The following is a 26333-nucleotide window of genomic DNA, read 5'->3' on the forward strand; positions in this document are numbered from 1 at the left end:
CAGTGTCACATCCTTTTAAGTTACAAGAAAAACCCAATCCGATTCAAGCACCAGGGAATTAGGTTATTAATAATTAGCCCAATTCTAACAAGTTCAAGAGGTCACTTAACATTTCTCTCTTTCACCTCTATTTACTCTTTTTTAGTCACTATTTCTGCCTCAGGCTACTCGTTTGGTCCCTGTCCTCCCACCTCCCTGCTCCTTCTCTTTGTCCGCTGTCTCTTTCTTCCTCGTGTCCTGCCGTCTCCCCTCACTTCAGGGGCAATGAGAGTCAGCTGTCAGCACCACAGCGTCTCCTGAGCTCTGAGCAGACCCGACAGCAGCACTGATCAGATCACTCACTGAACGTCTCTCTCCGGGCATCACTCGCACACAGCTATTTATACTGCCGGTTACACTGTTTTATTTATTCATTAGCCTGTTTTTTTTCTGTCTGGTAAGTTTTTTGTTTATTCATGTGTGTGTGGGCCTGACTCTAACTTGGCTTTTTTTGATGATTTGAATACAAAAGTCAAATATATATCCGACTAATTTTCTCCATAGTGCCTCCTGGGTACCTTGAGGCGATTCATCATTTAAACATTAGACCTGCGGTACGAGAGGGGAAAATGTTAATGTATTATTCAGTACTTCTAATTCTGGTCCGTTCCTTTTCTGGCTCTGTCTATACCTGTCTGGATCAACATTCTCTTTATCTGTTGCCTACTGCTGGTCATAAATAGGACTATTTACTTGGAAAGCATCAGGTGTGCAGTGAAGTAGATAGATTTTCACTGTTGTCATTCCCTGGGACACACACGGTCATTTGAGTTGGTGCAAGCAAATGTAACCCCAACAAATATGTTTTTTTTTTACAAATCAAGTCATTGCCAACATTTGAAAAAGTCTTAATTAGCCTTCTTTACTTTGTTTTTGTCCTCTATAATGGTTATTTGCATAAGAAATTAATACTTTATTTTATGTATTTTTTAAACATTTGCTTTGATTTAGAACAACTTAGTCATATAGTAACACCCTAACATCTTTAGTTGCACCCTAACACACTGCAACGACTAGAACCAACAGCCAACGTGTCTGTGTAAGAGGAAATATGTCTCAATACCAACTGAACAATATTGATTTGTTTATTGATTTTTGGTATTAAACGTGAAACAAAGCAGCTTGTGTCGACAGTTTTCACACCACTCTCGCTCACCACTTAGCTTCCTCTAAATTCCTGTGTCCTTGTAAACATCATTCTTTTTGTTCAGCCGTATCCTTGTTCAAGTGGGGGCCCTTGAGATCTGGTTGTATCACATAATTGTCATGCCTATCTTGTCTTTCCTGACTGTTATCAAAGAATGCACTTTTTGATGTTTCTCCACTCATTTCTCCAGGTTATTTGTATGTACGAATGCTTATTTAGGCTGACTTGAATTGCCAACTTTAAGGGACCAGTATTGAATGGATGTTATATATAAATAGCCTTTTGACATGTTTTTTGTTTCAGTAAATGTCTATTCTTAATATTTTGCCCCAACTTTACCAGTGTGGCAACTGTCTTTGTTCAATAAAGTGTATGAGTTGTTTATAGTGAGCACCATTAGTAGAGCCAGTGGCCTCTCCCTGCCCTCAAAGCCTTGACAAACTCTACCTTTTAAACTAAAAGCTCTGTGGCAGATTTTAGTCCAGCTTTTAGCTTTTAGCTTTTAGTTTTCCAGCACTGTGGGTCAAAGTGTATTTTTTAACTTTAAAGGGGACCTATCATGCAAAATGCACTTTTGTACGTCTTTTATACATGAATATGTGTCCCCGGTGTTCCAGGGAACTCACCAAGTGTCAGAAAACACAACCCTCTCTATTTTCCTCCATACCCAAATCTCTAAAAAAGGGGCTGCAACGGATCTGATAAAAACTGATCCAGATTTGAACACTGTTCTGACGTCAGGACGGTGGCGCTGCGGCTATTGGGCCAACTCCACCAATCAGGAGGAGACAGCCACGGCCATTGCCGTTCGAAAGCGCTGGAGACGTTGTAGTACATATGCCAGGCCTGTAGATGGTGCTGTTATCACAGAATCTGCCCTTGCAAAAACAGAGCTAAAAAATTTCAAATTGAGCAAAATGAGGCATGGCTAAAATGCATGATCTGTTTGGTATTTTGAAAAAAAAAAGTATAAATATGCCTTATATAGGTATGGTCCTACACTATATTATTCAAATATAGCATGATAGGTCCACTTTAATTCATAGAGTTAGTCAATAAAGAACCCCTTCTTTCATTTCCAACTTGAATCCTCTCGCTGTCTCATCCTGTGATTCTTTTCTTAGTCAACGTTCTCCCTCTGTATCTCTCCGTTGAACCATCTACAGCATTTCATTTTCTTCTCACTGCAAGTAGCCTGTGTACCATTAGTTACATCATGACCATGCTTCTTAGTTATTTCTGAGGAAAATCCCCTCAGTGAGCCCTTTCACAACCCAACTGAATAAAATAAAAATCTAGCATCATATTTAATATGTTTTGCCTCAATGCTAAGGCAATAAAAGGTTACTTTCCCTTTTTTTTCTAGAATTACTCGTTGTTTTTTCTGTCTTACAACATCCTCACCTCAGTTTTACAGAGTCAAATTCATCTCTGCTTAATTGGATGAGTCTGATTAACACTCCTTGTGGTGTTAGGTCTGATGTTCGCTCATGTAATTGGATGTTTCTCTCGCAAGTGCTTATGCCATTTGAACACACATAAGGAGTTTAGATTCGGAATGATCCGTGAACTATACTAAGTTAATGTAATATCACCACACTCTTTACCATTTGTATGCTTTAGCTTGGTGTAATGGGAACATCGAAGGTTATAACGTTGTTGTAGAGATAGATTTATATAATGCTACCCAAGCTGTTTCCACTTAAGAGTACTTGAGTCTTAATAGTGTGAAACTGCAGGAAATTGAATGTCCTCCGCCACGACTCTGTAAACATATTTGTAACAATACATTTGAAAGGTCCATGCAAACAAGCTCTATTTATATACTGCCAGGTATATTAATTCTGCAGTCCAATACCATTAGCATCAGTATGATGTTTCCTCAGTAAGTGTGTATTAACTCTCAGCTGCTCGTTCACTGTAGCTGTTCTCATGTAAATTCCTTCACTGGAGTACAATCTTGCTCTGTTTCGTGAATAAATGCTGTATATCTCACTCCTTCACAAAACAGCAATGATCTGATAGATATTGTCTGATTGTTATGCAAACATCTCTGCTGAATAACAAACAAATATGTTAGTTTGACATTTACTAATTTTATAGTTATGCAAGCACAAAGGTATCCAAAAAATCAATAGAGACTGTGCTGCTTCTATATATGCATACATGTTATCTTCCTATCCATCCACAGTCTGTGTAAGTGCAAAGCTCGAGATGAGGTGAAGTGAAAAGCTCCGTTCACACAGGACTAATATTACCTGGGGGACGCCCAGTGATTTGTAATAATAGCACAGATCTTGTGGGATTTTAATCTTGTGTAATCTTCCATGTCTGCCAAGGCAGAAGTCCCCTTGATAATACTGTCTTATGCAAATGGGGGTCTCAAACATGATGTATTTCTCAGCCACAGTTTGTTAATCTTTTTTATCTTGTAGAGTTATTGTTTCCTGCCACAGATGCTTTTGGAAACACCCTCAGTGCCAGCCCATTTTCCCTGGGGTATGAATTTGTCCAAGACCAACTGTCATGCCTAATTCAGAAAGTGTGTTGTGTGCTCGACTTTAATGGCTGTGTCTGGCCAAATGTTGCCTGCTTTAAAATGATTGTTCCACAAGTCTCCATCTCCTATCACCCTATGTGTAGATATTGGTTTTTCATAAACCCTTTTCTTTCGTTTTTTGCCATTGGCGGACTTTAGGAAGTGAAGTCACTCTATAAGAAGGCAGCCTGTCTCCCACACTCTAGGTTAAGTGTTAACTGCGTCTGACATAAAGCAGCCAATTTAATGTCCATCTCATCCATCATCACTTAGACTGCCTTAACATCCTGAGAAATAACAGTTTTTGCTGAGAAATCCTAAATTATCAATCACTCACATACAACTGCACATTTGTTATTAAAGCATAGAGCTCATGAGCTAACAATCAACAAATAAGACTGAAATCAATAATGAATCTACCTTAGTAAAGTATTGTCTGTAATTCCTGAGCCAGGGATATCTTATTCCTCTCTGCTATAGAACACTAGTCTTATCCCAACACTATTAAAAACTAATCAATGAATATTTTCTATTTTGAAGCTAATTAACATACACTGTCAGACTATCATAAATACACACTCAAACAACTAATGTGTATCTGCAAGTGAAAATAGCCCCTTAAAGCTACAGTAAACCTTTTCTTCTTTTAAAGAATGTATCTAAATATGTGACCTGTTTTTCAAGACATGTATTTCCAGGATTAACTGATTGCTTTTTGTTTACTTTGAGAAAATAAATGGAATACTACCATATCCATAAGTCAAAGTACAGTACTATAACACTAGGATCAAATTGCGGTGTAAATAAGTGTGAAAATTAAGACTAAAATTCAAAATGAAATCATAGGTTAATTATAAATATAATCAGTAAATCTCTAAGGCAGAATCATTAATTGAACTACGTAGAACTCCATTCTTAAGACGGAATCAAAAACAAATGCATTTCCTTTATCTCATGCTCTTTGAAAGGAATCCTGTTGAGAACAGTAATATGCTGCCCCTCACACACAAAGGATTTAATGCACACCCCTACCTCTGTGTGAATAGGGCATTAAGCAGCCAAAGCCCACCCGGCAGAGGAAGCAAATTACACGCTGTGTGAGAGACGCCGTAGCCTCTTGATCTTCCGTCTCACCTTTGCGCCTCATCTCTGCGGCCCCCTGCCCTGCGGGGGCTATTAGTCATCCTGGCTGTGGGAGCAGGGCCATTGGGGGCGTTTGGTCTGTGTTCTCCCAGAGCCCTGCAGGAAGGGAAGTGCAGGTGTGGTGTCAGCAGAAATGCAGTATGTGCTGTAGGGAGATGTATAAATAGAGAGATAAATAGCAAGAGGTGAGAGCAAGATGAGGCTGAAGATGGATTGAAGGGATTAAGATGTTGATAATAACCGTGGAATGTAGCGAGAGCTTACCATGGGAAGGTTTCACAGCTGAGGAGAAACTGGACTTTTAATAAAGGAAAACATGCTAGTGGTAAATTCTACTATGTATTCCAGTCCTTTCCACACACGTATGTACACATTTGCAGACACAAAGCTTTGAAGATTACATTACTCCAAAGACTTGTGTATAGGACACAGGAGAGACGTTTGTTCTTTTCAAACACTTTCCATTTGTATAATATACACTCTGGAGATGGAATTTTTCTTCCTTCTATATTCCCTACCCTCACATGCCGGCACATACCTCCAGAAAATACTTATGAGAGCTTATTTCATCCTTGGCCGTGCTGGCATTAATGTGAACATATGAGTGTGGCAGCTGAAGAGGACTGATGCTTAAGCCTCTTCCACTCTGTGAGATCCATCACAGGCAGCTATGTGTTGTCTTTTCAAGTGTCTTTTCTGCACATCTAAATACTTAGATTCCCTTGCATACACACTTTTACAAAGTTAGATCAGAAACAGCAGAGGGTACTCCAAAACGTTGATCCCCTTTTGGAGCTAGAGCAGATGGTGAGCTATTTGCACTTTGTTTAAACTGTCAGTTGTTTTCGTGAAAAAAGCACGACACTCAGGTTGGTATGAATCAAGAGTGTGGATTAATGCTTACAATGTTGGAAATAAATGCTTAGCGTCTTAGCATGATGCCGTTTTATAAGGTTGAGTCTTTTCATTAAAACAGGGGAAACATTGTCAGCTGGAGGAAGTGTTTCTTTCACAGTTTGAATTCAGTGAAGACTTTTCTAAAAGTGTTGAAATATATTACCCAATATGTCAATTGTAGTCGGAACACTTCCATCCACCTGGGAAAAACACTGCCATTCCCTTGCAGCCTCCAATGTCAGAATCAAACTAATTTAACCGAAACTGTGATCATTCCCAGCCTTTGTATATTTAATTATTGGGGGAAGCCAATGAATCAAAAGTTCATTATTATACAAAAAGAAGTCCTGCCACCCTCCCAAATTGTTTCCAGTCCCCTGGGGAGGGCGGCCCACATAGAGAGAGAAACTGATGTCTGTCAAACCATCGCCAAGGTGACCATGTGACTGACGGCTGCCCACTCTGGTGTCACTGTTGTTTCCCGTTTTGTATACCATCATCTTTTGCCTTTACGTGCTCCTTGATTTTACTTTGCCTTTATTTTGCTATTCTCATTTCCATACTCTGTTGGCAATCCAAGTTGCTCAGAGAAAACATGTTGCTTCTTCCCTACATCAAGACTAACTGTTTTCTTGCATAAACATTTATTTAATTTCTGAGTTTGATGAATAGGATTAATCTGTCAACGTTAGTTTTGCAGCTTATTCTCTTTCTTCGTACATTTGGCTCCAACTTTTAAAGAACAAAACCTCAACGGATGGAAATAAATGAACAAGACTATAGCATGATTCACTCCAAGAGGAAAAAGATTGAATGATGATGGTTTCATAATCCAGTTACTAGGTTTTCAACATACAGCCACACATTATGTGCTGAGTAAGGAAGTATAACATCTGGTTCTGGGTATTAAACTGATTCCAGGTTTTATTACATGGGCCTGTCCTGGCCTGTGACCAAGCTCCTTGCCAAGCATTAAGAGAAATGTACCTTAAGAAATCTCCAACTGTGTGGTATGTAAGAGATAATGATGGAGCCCCAGGTAGCAGTAACAGCAGCCGCCGCCCGGCTCTCTCCGGCCTCTATATCAAGAGAGTGGAGCCTCTGTGGCGCGGCTACAGAAAGGCCTGTATTGATCTTCTGATCCCCGTCTATCAGCTGAGGCAGGAAGATGAGCCCGGTGACATTTTGTCTGAGGCACACTCCGATCATCCCCGCTCTGCAGGGGCCCGGTTGGCCTTTCTCTCCGCCCCGCTCCATTACTGTGTCTCAAGTAAATCCTTTACTCTGCATTTTCTGTTACTGACCTTGCTGTTCACTCATTTTGGTGTCTTTTTTATTTAACTTTTTCTTAACCCTCTTAAGTCCTCAGTTTGCAATGTTCATCCATTTCTGCTTATTATCTTTCAACATGAGAATATAGGTATATCGTGCAGGAAGAGGCAGAAAACCCACTGGGCAATTTCGACCTATATATATATTTTTTTTCACAAATACAACAGAAATAACAGAAAATAAAAATAATATGACTTCATAATAGGGATTGTAACTATTGCATAAAGAAGACACACAACAAAAATGATGGATATAACAATAAATATACTAAATGAAAAGACAGGAAATTAGATTTTTAATGTCTATGTGCGTGGATTCAATTTTTACACTTACAATAACTCCTGAGTAATAGTACATTGGTTATTTTAACTAAAGAATGCCATATACTTATTTAAAACACTTTTGTCTATCTCAGTACATTTCACTTCCTTAACATGTGTTTTACCTTTTGTTCTGTTTGCAATTTTGAACACTGAAATGAAGAAATTCATTAGCCAAACATCATGGGTATAACATCAATGCAAAGTTAATTCCATATTGTACTCTCCCTATTACTGTGCAAGTAACCACATTACATGTGTCCCAGCACACAGTGAGACCTCATAAACAGCAGACCAGCTTATCACTTCACATGATAGCTTCTTCCATTTGCATTCTTCCCGATCAATAATTGGGAAGGGAGGGCGAAGGCAGGAGAAACCGCAAGACACGGGAGGAAAACAGAGTCAGCATGTATTAATAAAGGACGTGACAAGTACTCTAAATGAGCTGTGAAACTGCCTTCACTCTTACCAACAGCTATGCCTCTTTAGAATTCAGTAAAAGCTTCTTTGCTGTCGATGTTTTGTGTGTCACGATTTCAGCCTCCAATACTGATTGTAGCGTCCTTAGTGTGGTGTGTGTCTGTCTGCTAAAGTTGGCCATGGGGACTGAGTGTGTCTGAGCCTAGATGCCATTAACAGTATATCTTCTTTTTTCAAATATCAGTAAAACCATTCCACGTCTTAGCTGACTGAAATGGCTTTAGTGTCAGTCCATTCAATCACATCTAGTGAACACCAAGGTACTGGCTAACTTGCCATTAAGAGAGGTGATGGAGGTAATGGGCAATTTGCAGGAGTTAATGGAGAAAAATGGCTCTGGTACGAAGTTTGTATTAAATGTAATTATCTTCTAAAGTTACTTTGTGTAGTGGCTGTAGTCCTCTCTAGTGTTCAGAGTCAGTCAGGAAGAGATGGTGTGATTCAAAGTCAGTCAGTCCACCACTTTGGTCCAGTCTCAAATATCTGACCAACATTTGGATGCATAGCCATGATATTTTGAGATTGTACCCAAAGGATAAACCCTAATAACTTTGGTCATTCCATGACGTTCCTCTTGCATCACCTTGAAGTCGACATTTGTGTTTTGGCGGAATAGTGCCTCACATTTTTAGGGTGAAGTGTCCCAATTCACATCGTGACATTTTCATAGATTCTTTGGGGAGCAAGTCTACTGGAATCATACTGATAACATCACATAAACTGAAGCATAGATAATCACATATGTGTTTTGGTACAGTAACATGGACCTGTACTATTTCCTAATAATTTGACTTTAATCAAAGATAAGCTTTTGTAACCTGTTCAATGCACAAATGAGGGTATTGACTTATCAACACCTTATACATTCAAAACATAAACTTAAATAAATCATAGATGATTCCAACTGAATCATGCACTGGTAAAAATAATGGGGACACCTTGTCAATTCTTAAATAAATAAAAAAGGGCAAATGAACTCTGCAGTACATTCCATCCCTGCTTATCTGTATTCCTGTTTCCATTCTCTGTTTGTTCGCCCAGGAAAATATCATCATTTTGGGTAGAATGCAGTAAAACTGACACTTTGTTCTTATCTGTGTGTATGGGGCAGCATATCTCACCTAGCACCGAGGGCTGCTGTTGTCCATTGATATTCCAGCTCAGCGTGCGTGTCAGAAGCGCTTTGTCTGACCGCGCGGCACAGGGGAGACAGTGTTTGACGGCGCGTCTCTGAATTTAATTATCTACAGCTGCTTTAGAGCAAAAAGAATGATCTGTAGGATCAGCAGATGTGACAGAGCTTTTCTTAGGCCACAGAATACATATACATGAACACAAGTTTTTATTTCACAGCCAAACTATGCCTACAGCTATAGTCAAACAAGTGAAATCAAATGAGGACACTTTTGGAGTTGGATTACATCTAACAATAGCTTTTTTGCTGGCAAAAAATGTCTACTTTCCGCTTCTGTAAATGTCACACAGTCATATCATGAAGGGTTTGTGACAAGCGTCTGTGTTTCCATGGATCAGGGCGGTTTATAACATTGTGGAGCTGTAGGCAGCCGGTCCCACATCAGCAGGGCAAATGTTCTTCCAGTCTAATTAGCAAGAAGCTCGGCAGCGTCCCTCTGTCTCTGAGGAGGACGTATCAAAAACAACAAACTCCTTCCCTGTGGAGCTGGATTTAATACAAAATAAATAAACTTTGTTGTGATTGCCTTTAAATGTTAAAGGGATTTAAAGAGCTTTCAAGTCTGTCCTCAGGTATAAATATATCGAGGCATATTTGAGTTGCTAAATAGAGCAAGGGTTTAGACATACAGTAAGCGCTTTGCTTCCAGTGAAGTGACATATATCGACTTGTGTTTTCTCTCTGTCTGTGTGTGTGCTCTGTTCTTTAAGCGAGCGGGATGTACAGTGCATAATGGGATTGTGTGCATACAGATTGCATGCCTCACTCTGGATTCAAATTACAAATGGCTTCATCACAATGGTACAATGAGGGCTGGGACTGACAAGATTGTAGCGTGTCATTCTGTGAGTGTGGTTATGCTCTCATCCACTTAGGCTTGCAAAAAAGGAAACTTATCTTTCAAAAAATATCAGAAAGATAAGCCAAAATGGTCTTTGCACTATTATACAAATCCCGTATGTTCTCATGCAATTATCGAAGTACCTTTGCAAAGCACGTCCTCAAAATCTCTTGTTATAGTGGACAATGCCCGGTCTCAATTTCCCTGAAGCCCAGCTGAGACAAGCACCAGGCAGGTATTGACAAAAAGAGACAGAGGGAAATAAACACATGCATCCTAAAATAATAAGAAAAAAGACAGCGGATCCAGTGAAGAATAAAAAACAGTTTGGACAAGAGTGACAGAATGGGAGGCTTGACACCGGATGGTCAGCCTGGCATTGTCTTGGCACAGCAGAGTGTCTGGACTTGTAAGAGCCATTTATAAGCACTTTGTCTGCAGCTTAGACAGGGAGGATTATCAAATGGCACTTGTAGCCTCTTTAGAAAGCCACAATTGGAGCCAACATGGTCCAAGAGAACCTGAAACAATGGAGTAACAGCGAGGATGAACGGCAGCTCTAGGACTTAGCTAAATGTCAGACGGCTTGTGTATTGTAGATGGAACTTTTATGCGCTATTGTTTCTATTGTTTGCTGTTCGTGTACTCTTTTCTCCGAGCAACATGGGCAAAGGGGTTTGATGGAGTAAAAGGAGAGGAGGGGATGGGGCAAACAACAGAAAGAAGAAGGAAGGAAGTAAAGCCACCAATGGGTAATGGCTGCTGGACGGTTGTTGCTAAGCGTTTAATCTCCCACGCTCGGAGAATACAAACGATCTTGTAATCGTCCCCGACCTTGACATGAACAGCAAGGTCGCAAGGGAGCCGGGCTATTTTGCATTTCCCACAGATGCTTTGCCGAGACACGCTGAACAATTAGTAAACTGGATAAAACAAATTGAGTCTGTCTTACGCCACTCCGTCTCCGTCTCCTACATGCTCCCCCCGGGTTAGTTACCTCACCCCCCCAAACCAGGAGCTTCCTAATACTTCATTATGATCAAGAAATCAATGCAATCCAGGCCAAGTTTAGACAGCAACACACATTCAATCCTCTGTGTGTTTTATCTTGGTGTAACTTTGCAAATCCAGATTAATTTGCATTTTTCTAAAAACAAATTCCATTACATTTATACACAATTTGATTGAAATGATTGTATTTTTATATTAAATAATGTCTTTAATTTAAACCTTGATGACATTTTTAGCAATCAAGTTACTGGAGTTTCTAATGGAATCATGTCAGCCATCGTATTGTAATTCAGTTTGCAATGATATGAAACAAAATAAAGAAGCAGATGTAAGCAACTGGACCCAGAAAATGGCTGAAACGTTTGGTTGAAAATTAAATGATTGTCAATAAGTCTTTATGATGATAAACTTATTGACAATGAACAATTTGTTTCAGTTGTGTCGGTTTGTTATCATCATTGGCAATGTGCCTGTTTTTGCAAGTGCAGACATTGACTGAGCAGCAGCATGTATAATTGCCTGCATACTGACTCTTTCCAGTGAGTTGGAGCATGTTGGTATATTCAGGGTGCGTACGGGTGCTGGAAATCCTTGAAAATGCTTGAAATTGTACGAGGTGTTTTCAAGGTTTGAAAAGTGCTTGAATTTTGGAAATGGTGCTTGAATTTGGGATAAAGTGCTTGAAATTGTAAATGCTTTACTTCGCTTTTTAGATTAAAAGAAAATAAAGAAGTCTGAGCGCGCTTCATTGCTTCGCTTTTACATAAAACAGCTCCGCTCCGGCCTTCCCGCGCGATGCGCGTGACCGGCAAGTGTTTTTGTTACGTGTGTGACCTGGGCATTCTGATGAGTGATAGATGACAGTATGCCAGGAGGTTGCCGTTTCAACGAGCGTTGGCTAGCAGAAGACAAATACAAGCCATGGCTAAGACGAGGGTCAAGCGAAGCCCAAGAGTAGCCTCCTGCAAAGTGTGCAACAATAATGATGCGAGAGTCTGCGCTGACGAGCCACACACCACACGAAAGGTACGCCATAGTAGAGCATTTTAGATTAGGCTATCGTTGCATGTAAAATACATGACACTTTTCTCTGTGCGCGGCAAAACAAGCTCGCCAAAATGGCTTCACTAGTCTGGCAGTATTTTAAGTGTCCGAAAATGACAATAAAATAGCGGTATGCAACGTGTGTGTGAAGCAGAAATCCTGCAGCTCCACCCGCTGTGACGGACCGGTGAGCGGAGCAGAACACACATTAAGAGTTAGACCTAACACACTTAGCTATTTGATCTACCTCTGGAACAAGCTAAACTAGTTATTTTTATTATTCTTCACTGTCGGGTCGCTCATTACTGGATCAGTGAGCTGCAGGAGATACTGACGGGCTGTCAGGAGAGAGAGAGAGGGGGAGAGAGGAAAAGAGAGCGATATCGGTATCGGCCGATACTGATTCCGGCGATCGGCTCCAAAATTGGCGATCGGAGCATCCCTAATAATTGTATATGATATGTTTTATAATGATTGATCATGAAAGTGTTCTCAAAGCTGGTAAAGGTGCAGCTAGTTTGAATGACTTTGTATACTGCAGGGTAGCTTGTGAATTTACTCCAGGTGGAACTAAAGTCTGATTTAACACTTGATTATATTTCACATCATTCATCCACATCTGTAAAGTAACTAAAGGTATTAAATACATGTAGTGGAGTAAAAGTACACCATTTACCTCTGACTTATGTTTACTGCCAACCTAAAAGTACCTCAAAAATAGTAATCAATAATGTATTGAAAAGTTATTTGGCTGATTGTTTTATATTGGCTCAGCCAGGTTATATGGGATGCCCAGTCTACGTACAGATGGGTCACTCATTTTGAAATATTAAACTTAGTTTTCTTTTCTAACATTTTTAATTGTTCATCCTCATGGAGAATGCTATTATGAAACACACATTTGGTTGTTTATAGCATAAAGAACATCTGATTTAATGTGAGGTAGGGAAATAATCATTTGAGTATAAGTATGTGTATATAAATATGTAATTTACAACAGCTGTAAGATGCTTGAAAAGCTTGAAAATGCACCTTGAAAATGCTTGAAAAGTGCTTGAATTTGACTTTGGAAAAGGTGTAAGAACCCTGTATATTATGTAGTGTGTGTGCATTTGTGTGTGTGCGTGATTGTGTGACTCGGCCCATGAATCGCCTTTATGTATTAAGGCTCTTTTGTTCTCAGACAACAGCGCATTATCTCCATTATAAAATATGCTGAGAGTTGAGATATGTTTATACTGCGGGCCAATTCCATTTCTGTTTTCAGCAGTTTGATTATACGAGCCTGGACTCTTTTAAGTTAAGCCAGTATGGTTTTATTCCACAGAGGGATAATAATATATCTGACCCCTTCTCAGCTTCTTAAACTACCAAACCACAAAAGCATCAACACAACGGCCAGCAAGCCACTTTGGGATGTGTATTTGTTTTCTTGTAACAGCCTTCAGCGTCCCATTACTGAAATGTAATGTTACAAGAAGCAACTTTAGTTAGTTTAGTTTAGTTTAATTTATTTATTTAGATTTCATTTTATATGTTATTTCTTCAGCTGTTAGAATTTTGATTTCATTTTCACCATTTTATAGTGTTGTTACCTCAACTTACCTACCTCAATTGTATTCATGTTGTGTGGTCTTTTCCTCACAGAGCTGCATAACAGTCGTCTCCTTTATATTTATTTTCCTGGTTTCCATGGCAAATAGCAAAGCTTGTTAACATCAAAGGTAAAAAACGAGACAAACAGAATGCTTTAAATGTTTAAAGATGAAACAGTGCTAGAAACTCAACTGGGTCAATTACGGGTGAAACTTTGCTTTTGGGCCAATACTCCAACATTTTTCATTTGATCTGAGAACAGGACATTTTGAAGGTAGACACCCAGCCACAGGCCTGTAATGACTGCAGTCCTTAAAAAACAGTGCGTTGTGGTTAAGGAGGGTCAGAACTTATTTTAAACACGAAAAAAGGAACTGAGGAAGGAGTGTTGAACAAAGCTGTCAAATTGACTCAAGTACTTATTAACAACAAATATATTTTCAATAGTAAATGTATTTATTCTTCGATCAAATGAAATCCGTCGCTCCTCGGTCGAAACATTCAACACTACGTGGGTGTCTAAGTAGGAGTTGTTCATATTTGTTAATATTGATTTAGCTTTCCCACTCTCATACTCAAACTCCAGGAAGGTTTTCATATTTCTAATTCATTACCATTGACATTTGCCAGATGAGTTTGTGAGGCACCAGATGCCCTGCTAGTACTGTACCTGCTTGAGCATGTCGTTTTAACTGTGATAACCCCAAGGCACAGCGGCCGTAAATCCAACCGTCAGATCACAACAAGACATCGCGGTCAGGCGAGATCAATCGGAGGGGGCAGCATCTGGCTGGATCAGCAGTTTTTTGGCTTTAAGTGCAAATAGATTAAATCAAGGGGAAGAAGCAAGGTGAGGCAGTGAGCGGTGGTGATGGAGATGCTGGCGTGTGCATTTGTGTGTGCATTTATGAGTTGGCCCACTGTGTTGGGGAAATGTTTTTCTCGGCCCATACCTTTGACTAAGTTTATCAGTTTGTACTGCCCTCACTGGAGCACAGGCCTTCAACCTTGGGCTGCTGTTCTCTCAGTGTTTTGTCTCCCTATTCCTGCCTATTGGCGTCAGCTGATAGAGGTGTTATGGTTTTATCTTGTTATGCACTATGTTGATTATTCTCTCTGATCCAGCTAAATACATGGGTCCGGGGTAGAGATCTTCAGAATTGGTTTGGCACCCGCTATGGCAACTCGTGGCACAGCTCATGTCTTGTGAATTCTCTGGCCGAAGCTCCAAATAAACCATCAGTGTTTGCCATCAAAGTTCCTGCTCCCCCCCGTGTCTCTCTGAGTCTCGTCTCCATTGCTTCAGAAGTTTCCATCACACACAGTAGTTGCTATGACGGTGGTAAACTGTGTGTGTGTGTTTCTAGAGTACGTAACAGTGCATCTCTCTTTTACAGTGTACCTCTCAAGTATGCATATCTGTGTGTGTTATTGCACGGATGTTCACATGTATGTGCAAATGAGAGCCGAGAGGTGTTAATCAGGACACCTGGCTGTTGGATTTGTCAGGTGAAAGTTTTATTTTCAAAAGTTTCTCCTTGTTAGCACCGTACTATAACTGCGATCCGGAGGTGTTTGGCTTGAGTTTACGCTTTTGCTATTTCTGGGTCATACTTTCACTAACAAAGTGATCTTGTTACTGGTAATTAATATGTTACTTTTGTTATATTTTACTGCGCATAACTAATGCAGTATGTGTTTGAATCAGCCTTTCATTTTCCTCAAACTAGAATATATTTCAGAAAATGTGAGGTTTTCGTTTGCAGTTGTTTTATCGTTAGGTTTATTATTTGAGTGCTTATACAAAATGATATGATATTCCTGATTGGATCATAGCTTCTATTTATTTTATATGAAAACATAATCACAATTGCCGGTGGATGGGATAGCAAAGTAGGTTAATAATATTATTAATATTAATATATTCATTCCATTCTTTATTTGTTTGTCTGTTCTTTTACTGACCCATAACAGCGTGTGTCATTGTGCAACTTGTGGTTATTTTATTTGATATAAACAAGTAAAACATTATTGATGTAGAAAGTTTCTTTCTCTTTCTTTAAGATTTGATGGACTTGCTTATTTACTCTTGCTGTTTTCCCTTTTCTCTCTCGCTCTTCCAGCCCTCTCTGACCCAGATGGAGATCCCTGTCGCAGAACTTACTGTGGACGGGGTCGACAGTGTGTGCTGATGGCGGACACTGGCCGTGCCGAGTGTGTTTGCCAGGAAAAGTGCCGGCCCTCCTTCGTGCCGGTCTGTGGTTCAGACGGCAGGTTCTACGAGAACCACTGCGAGGTTTACCGCACCGCCTGCCTGGAGAGGAGGCGGATCTACGTGGTGCACAGCAAGGACTGCTTCTTCAAAGGTAGCGCTTCACTGTCACACTGATATACTCACACTGCAATGGGCCACTGCAACACGCTGTAAAAAGTGATGTGAAGAGAACACCTACATCAAAAATCCTGTTATATATTACACATTTCACTATTTATTTAATACCAATATCTTAAAATACAATTACTTCAGCCGTTTCATGAGAAAATGCTGCAAAAAATGATCAAATTTGATAGATGGTCAAATAAATATAGATTCTGAATATGATTCTTACGCATTTTTTCGTTTAAAAAAAAAAAATGTACCCCCCATAGGAATAAACAAACATTACCAATATCCTTAAGGTATATTTTTTGGCAGTGCAACGTCTGCGCTAACACAGAAACATGGCGATGCTGCGATGAGGCTGTTGTCTTTGATGTCTGACTGCAGCACTTTGGTTTGGTACAGGTTAACACTTTTGATGCTTTGTTTGAGGGAAAATTGCCCTCAAATGATGTTCTGATACCTGTGAGGCATACATTTGAAGGCTGCAGTGGGGCTTTGACTTTTGTTTGACGTTGAAACAGATATAGACTTGTACAGACAAACAAAGCAATTGTTTTGTTGCATGTTGCCATCTATCAAGCTCTTGTCACAAGCATCAATCACTGTGGAAATCAGTCTGTGACTGTCAGCCACCCACTCAACCGAGATGAGAGACTGAAATCATTTGTAGTTTGGCAATGAAGTCTGTAGCTCAGGGTCAGGTCTGTCTGGGAAACCGTAGCTAAGCACTGAGAATGGTACATTGTTAGCTTTTTTATCAGTTGCTATATTCACCTGGATTCACACTCATTTAAACCGTAACTCAGCACTCTTAATTGGATCTGATCACAAACACTGGCATCCAAAGCATATTTTAGTGGCTCCCTTAAAGTTGAATTTAATCAAACAATCATTGTTATTGTAAAAATTGAAAGGAGTTTTTTTGTTGTGGCGGCAAACAATGAATCAATCTACAGATGTTACTGAAAATATGCCAGGATTTCATCCGACGAATTTCACTTCCTGTGTCATAAACAAGATATGTATTCAGTGCTCATGCAAACATTTAGACGTACTTTATACATTCATATGGTTCAGTGAGTTAGGACTCCTGGCTCTTAATCAGTCGAATAACCTTGTTCAAAATGTTTTTAAATAGTGCATTACTTATTTTGGAGAAACTTCTGACTACACCTCAGAAAGAACATTTAAAGTGGTGCTTTGCTTGACTCTCTTTTGAGTTTAACTAATCTATCGATTTAATTATCTCATCGACTTGTTGATTCAGAATTTCGTTAGTGGATTACAGACCTAATGTGTATCCATATACCCGATTCGCTACTCCACTTTACTAGCTCTACTCCATCAATATCCTGGCATTCACAAATTACCACTGGGTTACTGTGGATCACCAGTCCTTTAAAGTAAATCATTAGAGTCTACACTCCTTGGCTATCACTCATTAGCAGAAGTGCACTCTCAGCATGAACAGTCAGCATTATTATCAAACCAACAGCCTAGTCCCTCCATCATGACTTTGATTTAAAAGTATCAAGTCTAGGGCCACTGCTACCTTTATTCACAAGCACACAAACATTATTTGTAATTGATTCCACCAGTGGCTGCTTTCACATGTGTGGTGTACATGTTGGTAGTCTGTCCTTCTCTGTAAATGTAGTTTTCCAGGTCAGGTTCCATGTCTTTCATAATCTCTAGGAAATGGATCTTAAAGAAAGTAAAGCCATAGTTATAGAGTGCATGGTTTTAATGTCAAATCTGTGCAAACACACAAACACACACACACACACACACACACACACACACACACACACACACACACACACACACACACACACACACACACACACACACACACACCACACACACACACACACACACACACACACACACACACAGCAGCACTTCCAGTCATATCACATTAGGGAGGGCATGATTCCTGGCAGACACCACCATGCATAGCTAATCCACATTAAGGATGTTCCGTCTGCACATTAGGTTTAAACTTGTCTGAATGCAAACCATAAGGAGATAGAACGACAGAATGTTGGAAATCAGTCAGATGTCAAAGGAATCATACATGTTTCTTTGTGTGTGTGTGTGTGTGTGTGTGTGTGTGTGTGTGTGTGTGTGTGTGTGTGTGTGTGTGTGTGTGTGTGTGTGTGTGTGTGTGTGTGTGTTGGAAGCATATCACTGTTTTTGTAAAAACCACAGAGATATAACAAAGAACAGATTAACCTACCTCTTCCTTTTGAATACATTTATAATGTTTTATCTATTTTTTTCAGTTGTTTGATTATAGACCTGTATGTATTTAGAGCCCTTTTATGAGCCTAGTCCTTAACATGTCCATTCAAATGCTTAATGGCAAAAACACTGTCCAAATTCAGACTCAGAACAAGACTATCACAGAAAAAAAAAGGAGCTCTCCGCTCCCTACAGCTATGCATTTAAGCCATGTGCCAAAATATTTTGGCCTTTTTTGGTAATTTTGCTGTTAAATTTGATAAACCTAAAAGCTCCGCTGTGAAAACCAATTCCATTCAGCTCAGGGCTACTGTATGGTCAAAGTCACAGTCTCGAATTTGGCATGTGCTTATGTCGGCTTTCATCTCAACGTATCTGGATTATTGGGTTTCATAGTGTACAACCAGTCCATAACTCCTCTGTGGCAAAAAACTGAGACCATCATTCAATGACTTCCACTCCAACTGTTCATTTAAGTTTGTTTTATTCAATAGGCTTTGCTCCTGAGGTTCAGCAATTCTGGCAGGTAACACATTTCTTCATCTCCTAAAATGAAAACACTGACCAGAGTTTGAAGATTGATCTCTCCATATCTGCCTGCCTCAATCAATTCTGGATGTTTTCCTGGTTCAAATCTTGAAGATAAAAAAAACTTCTCTCATACAGTAGCAGAATACTTCATTTTTTTCATATTGTTATATGTTTGCCTATACAAAATGTAAAGTCCAACATCAGCTTGTTTTAACATGAGCTTTGCAGAACATTTACACTTTTTTTTCAAGGAAAGAGGTCAGCTCTACTTGAGTTTTATGTTTTTAATTAGATTTTTATTTTACTTTCCCCCAGGCAGAGTGGAGAAAGAGGGGAGATGGTTTAACGGTTGGAACTACTGTTGACATGTTGAGGCAAACATAGTCACAGAGGCCAAGGAATATTCCACTCGACTATCTGTGGGTATGCAGATATTCCCTTTGATGCTGCATAAAGGAGGCTGTAGCCTGCTTCTGACCTGATAGCACAAGTGCTTCTCGATGGGTTTGAAAATGGATTTTGGGTTTGTGACAGGCAGGAGAAGTGATTACATGTAGGGTGAAGAGTATGACTTTAAACCTCTGGGATTGTTTGTTGTGTCCTGTCACTGGCGCTTTGTATTCCCACACAGTCTGTTTAGCTGCTACTTAAATCCGTATTGATGTAACAATAAGTGCACATAGGAGAATAACATTTGGATAACAACGGAGGAAAAATAAACACTTATAAAATGCCATACTCACAAGAATTACAGTATTAGGAAACAAAATAGGATAAAGGGCTTTTAATATTTCCACCTTTTCAAGTAAAATGTGGTTTTCATTGCAGCACTTTTTATATTTCTCTAAGCTAGCTTAAAGGGGACCTATCATGCAAAATGCACTTTTGTACGTCTTTTATACATGAATATGTGTCCCCGGTGTTCCAGGGAACTCACCAAGTGTCAGAAAACACAACCCTCTCTCTTTTCCTCCATACCCAAATCTCTAAAAACGGGGCTGCAACGGATCTGATACAGACTGATACAGATTTGAAATTTCTCTGACGTCAGGAACGAGGAGCTCCGCCTATATGGCCAACTCTCCACCTATCAGGGGAATGTGGGGTTCGGCCACGGCCGGCCATTGCTCGAAAGCGCTGGAGACGCTGTAGTACATATGCCAGGCCTGTAAGTGGCACTGTAGTCTGCCGACTTCCCTTGCATGGTTGCCATGGTTGCCCTTCTGTTTATTCTCCGCTGTGGCTCTTTTTCTCCCTCCCCGAGGCAAGCGTTTGCTCCTGCTGCTGTAATTCAATGCAATCCCTCCCCGTCGAGGCAAGCACTGTAATTATCTCCGGTTAGTCCACCAGCAGATGACAAACACCCACCTCTCCGCCTCTTCCAAGGAACGAGGGGACCGTGCGGCAGAGTTTCAGTTCGATTTTTTTTCGCTGGTCAACATGTCCGTTAAAGTTTAAATCTTCCGATTTTCTAATTAGAAAAGTGCCGGTCAAAGGTCTTCTTTGTTATTTATTGAGCTTTAAAACAAATTAATAATGACTCTATATCAGTGTTAATTTTGGCAGCTGTTTTTGATTTAGTCTTAGTCTTAGTCTTTAGACGAAAATGGTTATTAGTTTTAGCCACATTTTAGTCATTTCTATCCTTCATAGTTTTAGTCTAGTTTTAGTCGACGAAAACTCAAAACGTTTTAGTCTACTTTTAGTCGATGAAAAATTACATTTTAGTCAACTTTTAGTCAAAATGTTTTCTCTCTTTAAACCAATTCAGTTAGGCAAATACAGGTTTCTGACATTGTAATCAAGGTGACAGCATCAAGTGTTGAAATTCATAAAGCAACATTTCACTCTCTTAACACTTTACTTGTGTAATATCTAGGGATGGGTATCGTTAAGGTTTTCTACGGTACTATAGTCTTATCGATACTGCTTATTGATCCGGTACTTTAACGGTATTCTTGTATTTACTTTTTGTTATTTTTTAAAGGAAAAAACTAACAAATTGAAAATGAAAAATATATAATTATGTTAAAATATTGTAGGCTACTGTACTTGAGTAAAATGTTGAGGTACTTGTACTTTACTGGAGTATTTAAATGTTTTGCTACTGTGTACTTCTACTCCACTACAGTTCATAGTTAAATGGTGTACTTCTACTCCACTACATGTATTTAATACCTTTAGTTACTTTACAGATGTGGATGAATGATGTGAAATATAATCAAGTGTTAACTCAGACTTCAGTTCCACCTGCAGTAAATCCACAAGCTACTCTGTAGTATACAAAGTCATTCAAACTAGCTGCACCTTTACCAGCTTTGAGAACACTTTCATGATCAATCATTATAAAACATATCATATATTATTCTGAAATGGACCAATCTGCACAATGACTACTTTTACTGTCGCTACTTTCACTATATTTTGATGATCATACTTTGACTTGAGGAACTCTTTCTACACTATGGTATTTTTTTACTTAGCTACAAGATCTGAGTACTTCTCCCACCTCTGCACACCTGATGTGATAACGTTACTCGTAATTGGGGCAACAGAGCTACGAGTTAAGGAAGTCGAAAATTGTGCATTTCTCCGATTGAATATGACGCCTTTTGGCCGGCTGTTTGGACAGACTACTCGTGTCAACGCGCTAACGCGAAAACATGGCAAACAAGCTTTTTCCACATCGAGCCTTGTAGAGTCTCTCCGTCCCCGGCAGATCTCTGTGTGCCGCTGCAGCGTGTCTGTTAGGCCCCGCCCCCCGCACACACAGAGAGACAGGGAGATCGCTCTTCTGGAGTGAAGAGAGCGGAAATAATGATATTGCAAGTTAGAAATGTAGATGCATTTTGACAGACAAGACGGGCAATTGGGGGGAAATACCCTGCATTTTGAATGTCCGATAGTCCACCATTAACACCTTAGTCCCGTCTCGTCTTGTCAACGAAAACTAAATATACGTTTCGTCAAATTTTCGTTATCAAGAATCTATTTTTAGCTCGTCATCGTCTCGTCTTAGTCGTGTAAAAAAGGTCGTTGACGAACATTTTTCGTCATAGTTTTCGTTGACGAAATTAACACTGCTCTATATAATCATATAACAATAAAACACGGAGGACGGAGATCTCTTTTCCTCCCCCTCTTCTGACAGCCCAGCAGCTAATCTCAAAGCACGCTCCCCTCTCCTGCAGGGGGGCGTGGTCAGCTGCAGCTCACAGAATCAGCCCCCTGCAAAAACAGGGCTGGAAAGAGCAAATAGAGCGAAATGAGGCATGGCTAAAATGCAGGATCTGTTTGGTATTTTGAAAAAAAAACTATATTTATATACTTTATATAGGTATGGCCCTACAATATATTGTTCAAATATAGCATGATATGTCCCCTTTAAGTTATTCACTTTATAAAGACTCTGCTGAAGAATAAGCACAAACTACAAAAGTCTAACACAGAAGTGAAAGTCACCGTGTCTTTTTAAGAATGGCAAATTGATAAATAGCTCAAAGTTAAGAGTTATTTGACCCTTAAACAGCCTCAAAAGGGGCACATTGTCAATAAAAAAGACTGATATGCCAGCTGCACTCAAACCCATTAGCCCATTTAGATTGTATTTGCCAAAAGTCATAAAAAAGGTTTTCCTTGAGGATGTCGTCCTGTAAAAAATGACACCCCCTCTCACCAAATAATGACACCATAGAACTACCTTTTTAATAGAGAGACAGTGCTATCCCTTGGCTTTTAGATTTAACCATGCAGGCAATACATAAATACCAGTAAGATATGTTTTATTCTGATTTGTTTTAGTTGAATTGAAATGTGAATGTTTGGAAGTTAACAAAAGCCACTACACACTGATTACTCAATTGACTCAAACACAAACACACACAGTGTGGCATTAGCATTGCGCAGTATTTCAAATGGTTATGTAAGGTCACAAATAATCACTCGTCGTGCAATTATCATCACAAGCGCAGATTTTCTCTTTTGACCCTGGCTTTGATTACAACCCCACTCCACTGAAACCATTTGAATTGAACTAACATGGTTGATTCATGGCTTTCATCCTCCTGATGAGCAGGAAGCTCCAGCGAAGGCCGAACAAGAGGACATCTGTTTCCGCTGGGTCATGTAAGGCGCTCAGCGGGGGGGCTTTAATGTATCCCGCTACAGCCGCTCCATTGGGGACAAGTGGTAATACTTGGTCTGAGGCTGTGGACTCTCAGATCAGACGGGTGATGTGTTGCCATGCAGACAGAAAGTCACGAGTCTCCCCAGGGTCTCTATCAGCTGCGCTTCAGTTAGGACAAGGCCATGATCAACTCAACCATCCATCTGGCTACATATACTGAGTATATCATTCCCAAAGATGTTGCCTTCTGTAAAAAATAGATTTTCGCAGTATGATTTTTTTGTTTTCTTTTACAAGCTGTTAATGATCTATGATATCTTGCAGACCCCATGTGCGGAGTCCTGACCCGGAGGCTGGATACGTAATGCAATAAACCAGCCAGCATGTTGTTGATTATCTAGCGGAAACCATTAGCTGATAAATGTTGATCAGCAGAAAATTAATATGCAAGCATTTGGATTGTCAGTATAGAACTTTTCAAACCAAACAACCTAACAGGTTTCTTAAATGTGAGAACTTGCTGCATTCTTTGAAAGGTATCACACAAAAAAGTATTTTTGTCATATTACCTTATCATAATGACAACCATTTTATTTTTTAGGACAAAATATGAACTTGAAGAAGTCAACAGGGACTTTAATCCTAAAGGGCATTATATTTCAATTTGTTTTCCTTTTTTTAACAAAATAATGTATCGTAAATCATTATGATAAAATCGTCAGATGAATCAATAGCAGGTAATGTAGATGCCACCCGATTGATGTATTAGCCATTATCTGTCTTTGAGGATCCCAGATGTTTAGTAATTATATCAAACACAATAGTTGAACTTCAGACTATGATTTCCTTACTTCTCCCCCCTCTATCCCTCCATTTTATCCATCAATCGTCCTTTTCTCTTTGGCGAGTTTCTCCCGTTAAGAGCAGCCTAACCCGTTCTGATTACGCTTCATCCTCCTACCCTGTTCTGTGGAGCTGTGGTTAAAGCATTAGCCATCGAAGCGGCCCCCCCTCGTCTCAGCGCTCCACAGTCCATCTCTAACTCACTAACCCTCTGCCCCCTCCTGTGACTGAGGCCATTAACCTGGTCACGCAAACACACAGCTCACATAAGGATGGTCCACAATGGCGTGAGCTCTAGCCTGGCAGCTTTAGTTGTGTACACAGAGGCTGGATAGGGTCACAGCAAGATACTTTAAAATGTGGAAAACAACCATTCGTGGGCACTCAGGACGTTCATTATCTCTCTTTTATTGTTGTTTCAGTCTCCTTATGTGCAACATTTCTCAAGATTTGAATGTCCTAAATATTTTGTGTACTTTTAGATGCTTTTTTGTATGTTGTTACTCTCTCAAAACTGGCATTGGTGTGTGAGCTGCTATAAAACACTTTTCTTAACACCCTATGTCACACAAGTGGGTTGCATCTCTGCTAAGTCACTATTTGTCAACAGTAAATGGTGTCTATTGTTTTGTATACAATCTGGAACACTATTGTAAGTCGCTTTGGATAAAAGCGTCAGCTAAATGCAATGTAATGTAACACTTAATTACAGTTGAAACCAATAACTCAAAGTAAACATAGAAAATTACTTCAATTGAATCTGGTGCAGAAGATACGTCGAAAGTATACTTATTATGAGAACAGAACACAATTTTTTTAAATCACTATTTGTATGTCAGTTACTCATAATGTTACTTGAGGAAAACGTGGGGTTTTTGCAGGTCTCCACATTGGTCCTATAACTTGATCATAGAGAAAAGTCTTTCATGAATAAGACTTAACTTGAAAAAGTGCAGAGGCATGTGACAAAAAAAAAAAAAATGTTGTTAGAGTTTTAGGTAACACAGAATGAGTAATTGAAATACAAATGGTAATTATCAGAGTGAAGTGTTCCTTTAAGTCAGGCGACCAGCAGGGAAACTTTATAATATATCCTTAGTATTAAATGTATAAGGCAATCATGTTTAATTCATGTTAAATTACCCTCATTTATCCTGCCGCACACTATTAAGTGACAACTGTTGTCAGCAGGGTGCAAAGCTGGTCACACAGTGCTCTATTGGATAGAAAGTTATAGTTCAACTCTCTGTTAATAAGGACTAAAGCAGTCCGAGCTACCAGGTGTGACACACACACACACACACACACACACACACACACACACACACACACACACACACACACACACACACACACACACACACACACACACACACACACACACCAAACACCCTGCAGGCCTCCCCTGACAGCCCTTTATTTGTTACAGTGGGCTTATTAACGAGCAGACCAACTATCCCCATCTTTCTTCTTGCGTTTTTTTCCCCACGATACCTTTCTCCTCATTTCCTCTCTGCAGCGGTCACGTGGGTCTTACCTTATTAGGTAGATACCCTCCCCACAGATTCATTACAGTGAAAGTATTTGCCGTATGAAATGGATGCCTTGTCCCAGATAGAGATGTCCCCCGGTCCAGCTCTGGTCCCCTGCCTCATACACATCACTCTCCCCTATGAAAATAGAAAGCTCTCTTTGCCCACTGTGGTCCCACGCTGATCTGATTGTGGGACATCGTCAAGGATACTGCACCATAGAAAGTGTTTTCCTTTCGGCCTTAAAAGGAAACAGCCTGAAAGTCTAACAGGCAACATTTGTGTGATATTCCAGGAAAATATAAGTTAGGATTTTGAGCTGCCCCCAATTGTGTACCATTACCAGGATAGTTACTAATCGTGAATGGTACCAAAGCCATGAATACATGTTTATTTGAATTGATAAATTATTGAAGCAATAAGTGTTTTGTTACCATATTTTTAAGCCCCACACTGTTTAGTTTCATTTATGCTTTTTGAATTACAAATAATAAATGATGATTGCTTCTTATGATAGATTAGGAATGTGTATGTATATATAATAAGATACAAAACCCCCAAATAGTCCTATTTATGTCATTAGGCAGAGGCTTTCTAAAATAATCGGAGCATATTTAGCCCACTACATTATTCTTCATTTAGAAAATTGTTATTTTTCACAGATTATAAACATATTTGTATCATTTTTAATCAGTGTTATCCCATTGTTGCTTCCACACAAAAGCAACAACAATAAACCCACATGAAAGCAGAAGAAAGACAACCAAATGAAATCTTATTTGGCATCCTTTGTCTTCTTTTGGATGAACACGCTTGGCCAAATGACTGATTACTGCATTAAGCCAGCAATCTCCAGCAGCGTGATGGAGAAGCCAAAGCTTTTTTTATTTTTATATAATTATGTATTCATCTCTTTTCTGACCAAAACAACAGATTTGTTAATTTGTAGGATAATAAAGCACTTTCTAAAGAAGCTTTGTTTGTAAATCCCTTTTGAATTATGAACACCTTTTTAGAAGCATGTGATGTTTTATGAGCTGCATCTTCAATGTGGAGTTTTATTAAAATTGCAGAAGCTTTCTCTTTG

At 39.5% G+C, this 26333-nt stretch overlaps 1 protein-coding gene across 4 annotated transcripts in view; it reads left to right on the top strand.

Annotated features, from left to right (window-relative positions):
• The window catches only part of fstl4 (follistatin-like 4), a 185291-nt gene that overhangs the window by 59654 nt on the left and 99304 nt on the right, over nucleotides 1–26333 (top strand). For all 4 annotated transcript variants that reach the window (XM_034140407.1, XM_034140410.1, XM_034140408.1 and 1 more), the window contains exon 4: nucleotides 15711–15953. In XM_034140407.1, the coding sequence (XP_033996298.1) occupies nucleotides 15711–15953 (243 nt within the window). The remainder of the gene's footprint in view (nucleotides 1–15710; nucleotides 15954–26333) is intronic.

This window comes from Trematomus bernacchii, unplaced genomic scaffold (assembly GCF_902827165.1).
Source record: "Trematomus bernacchii unplaced genomic scaffold, fTreBer1.1, whole genome shotgun sequence".
Lineage (NCBI taxonomy): Eukaryota > Metazoa > Chordata > Actinopteri > Perciformes > Nototheniidae > Trematomus > Trematomus bernacchii.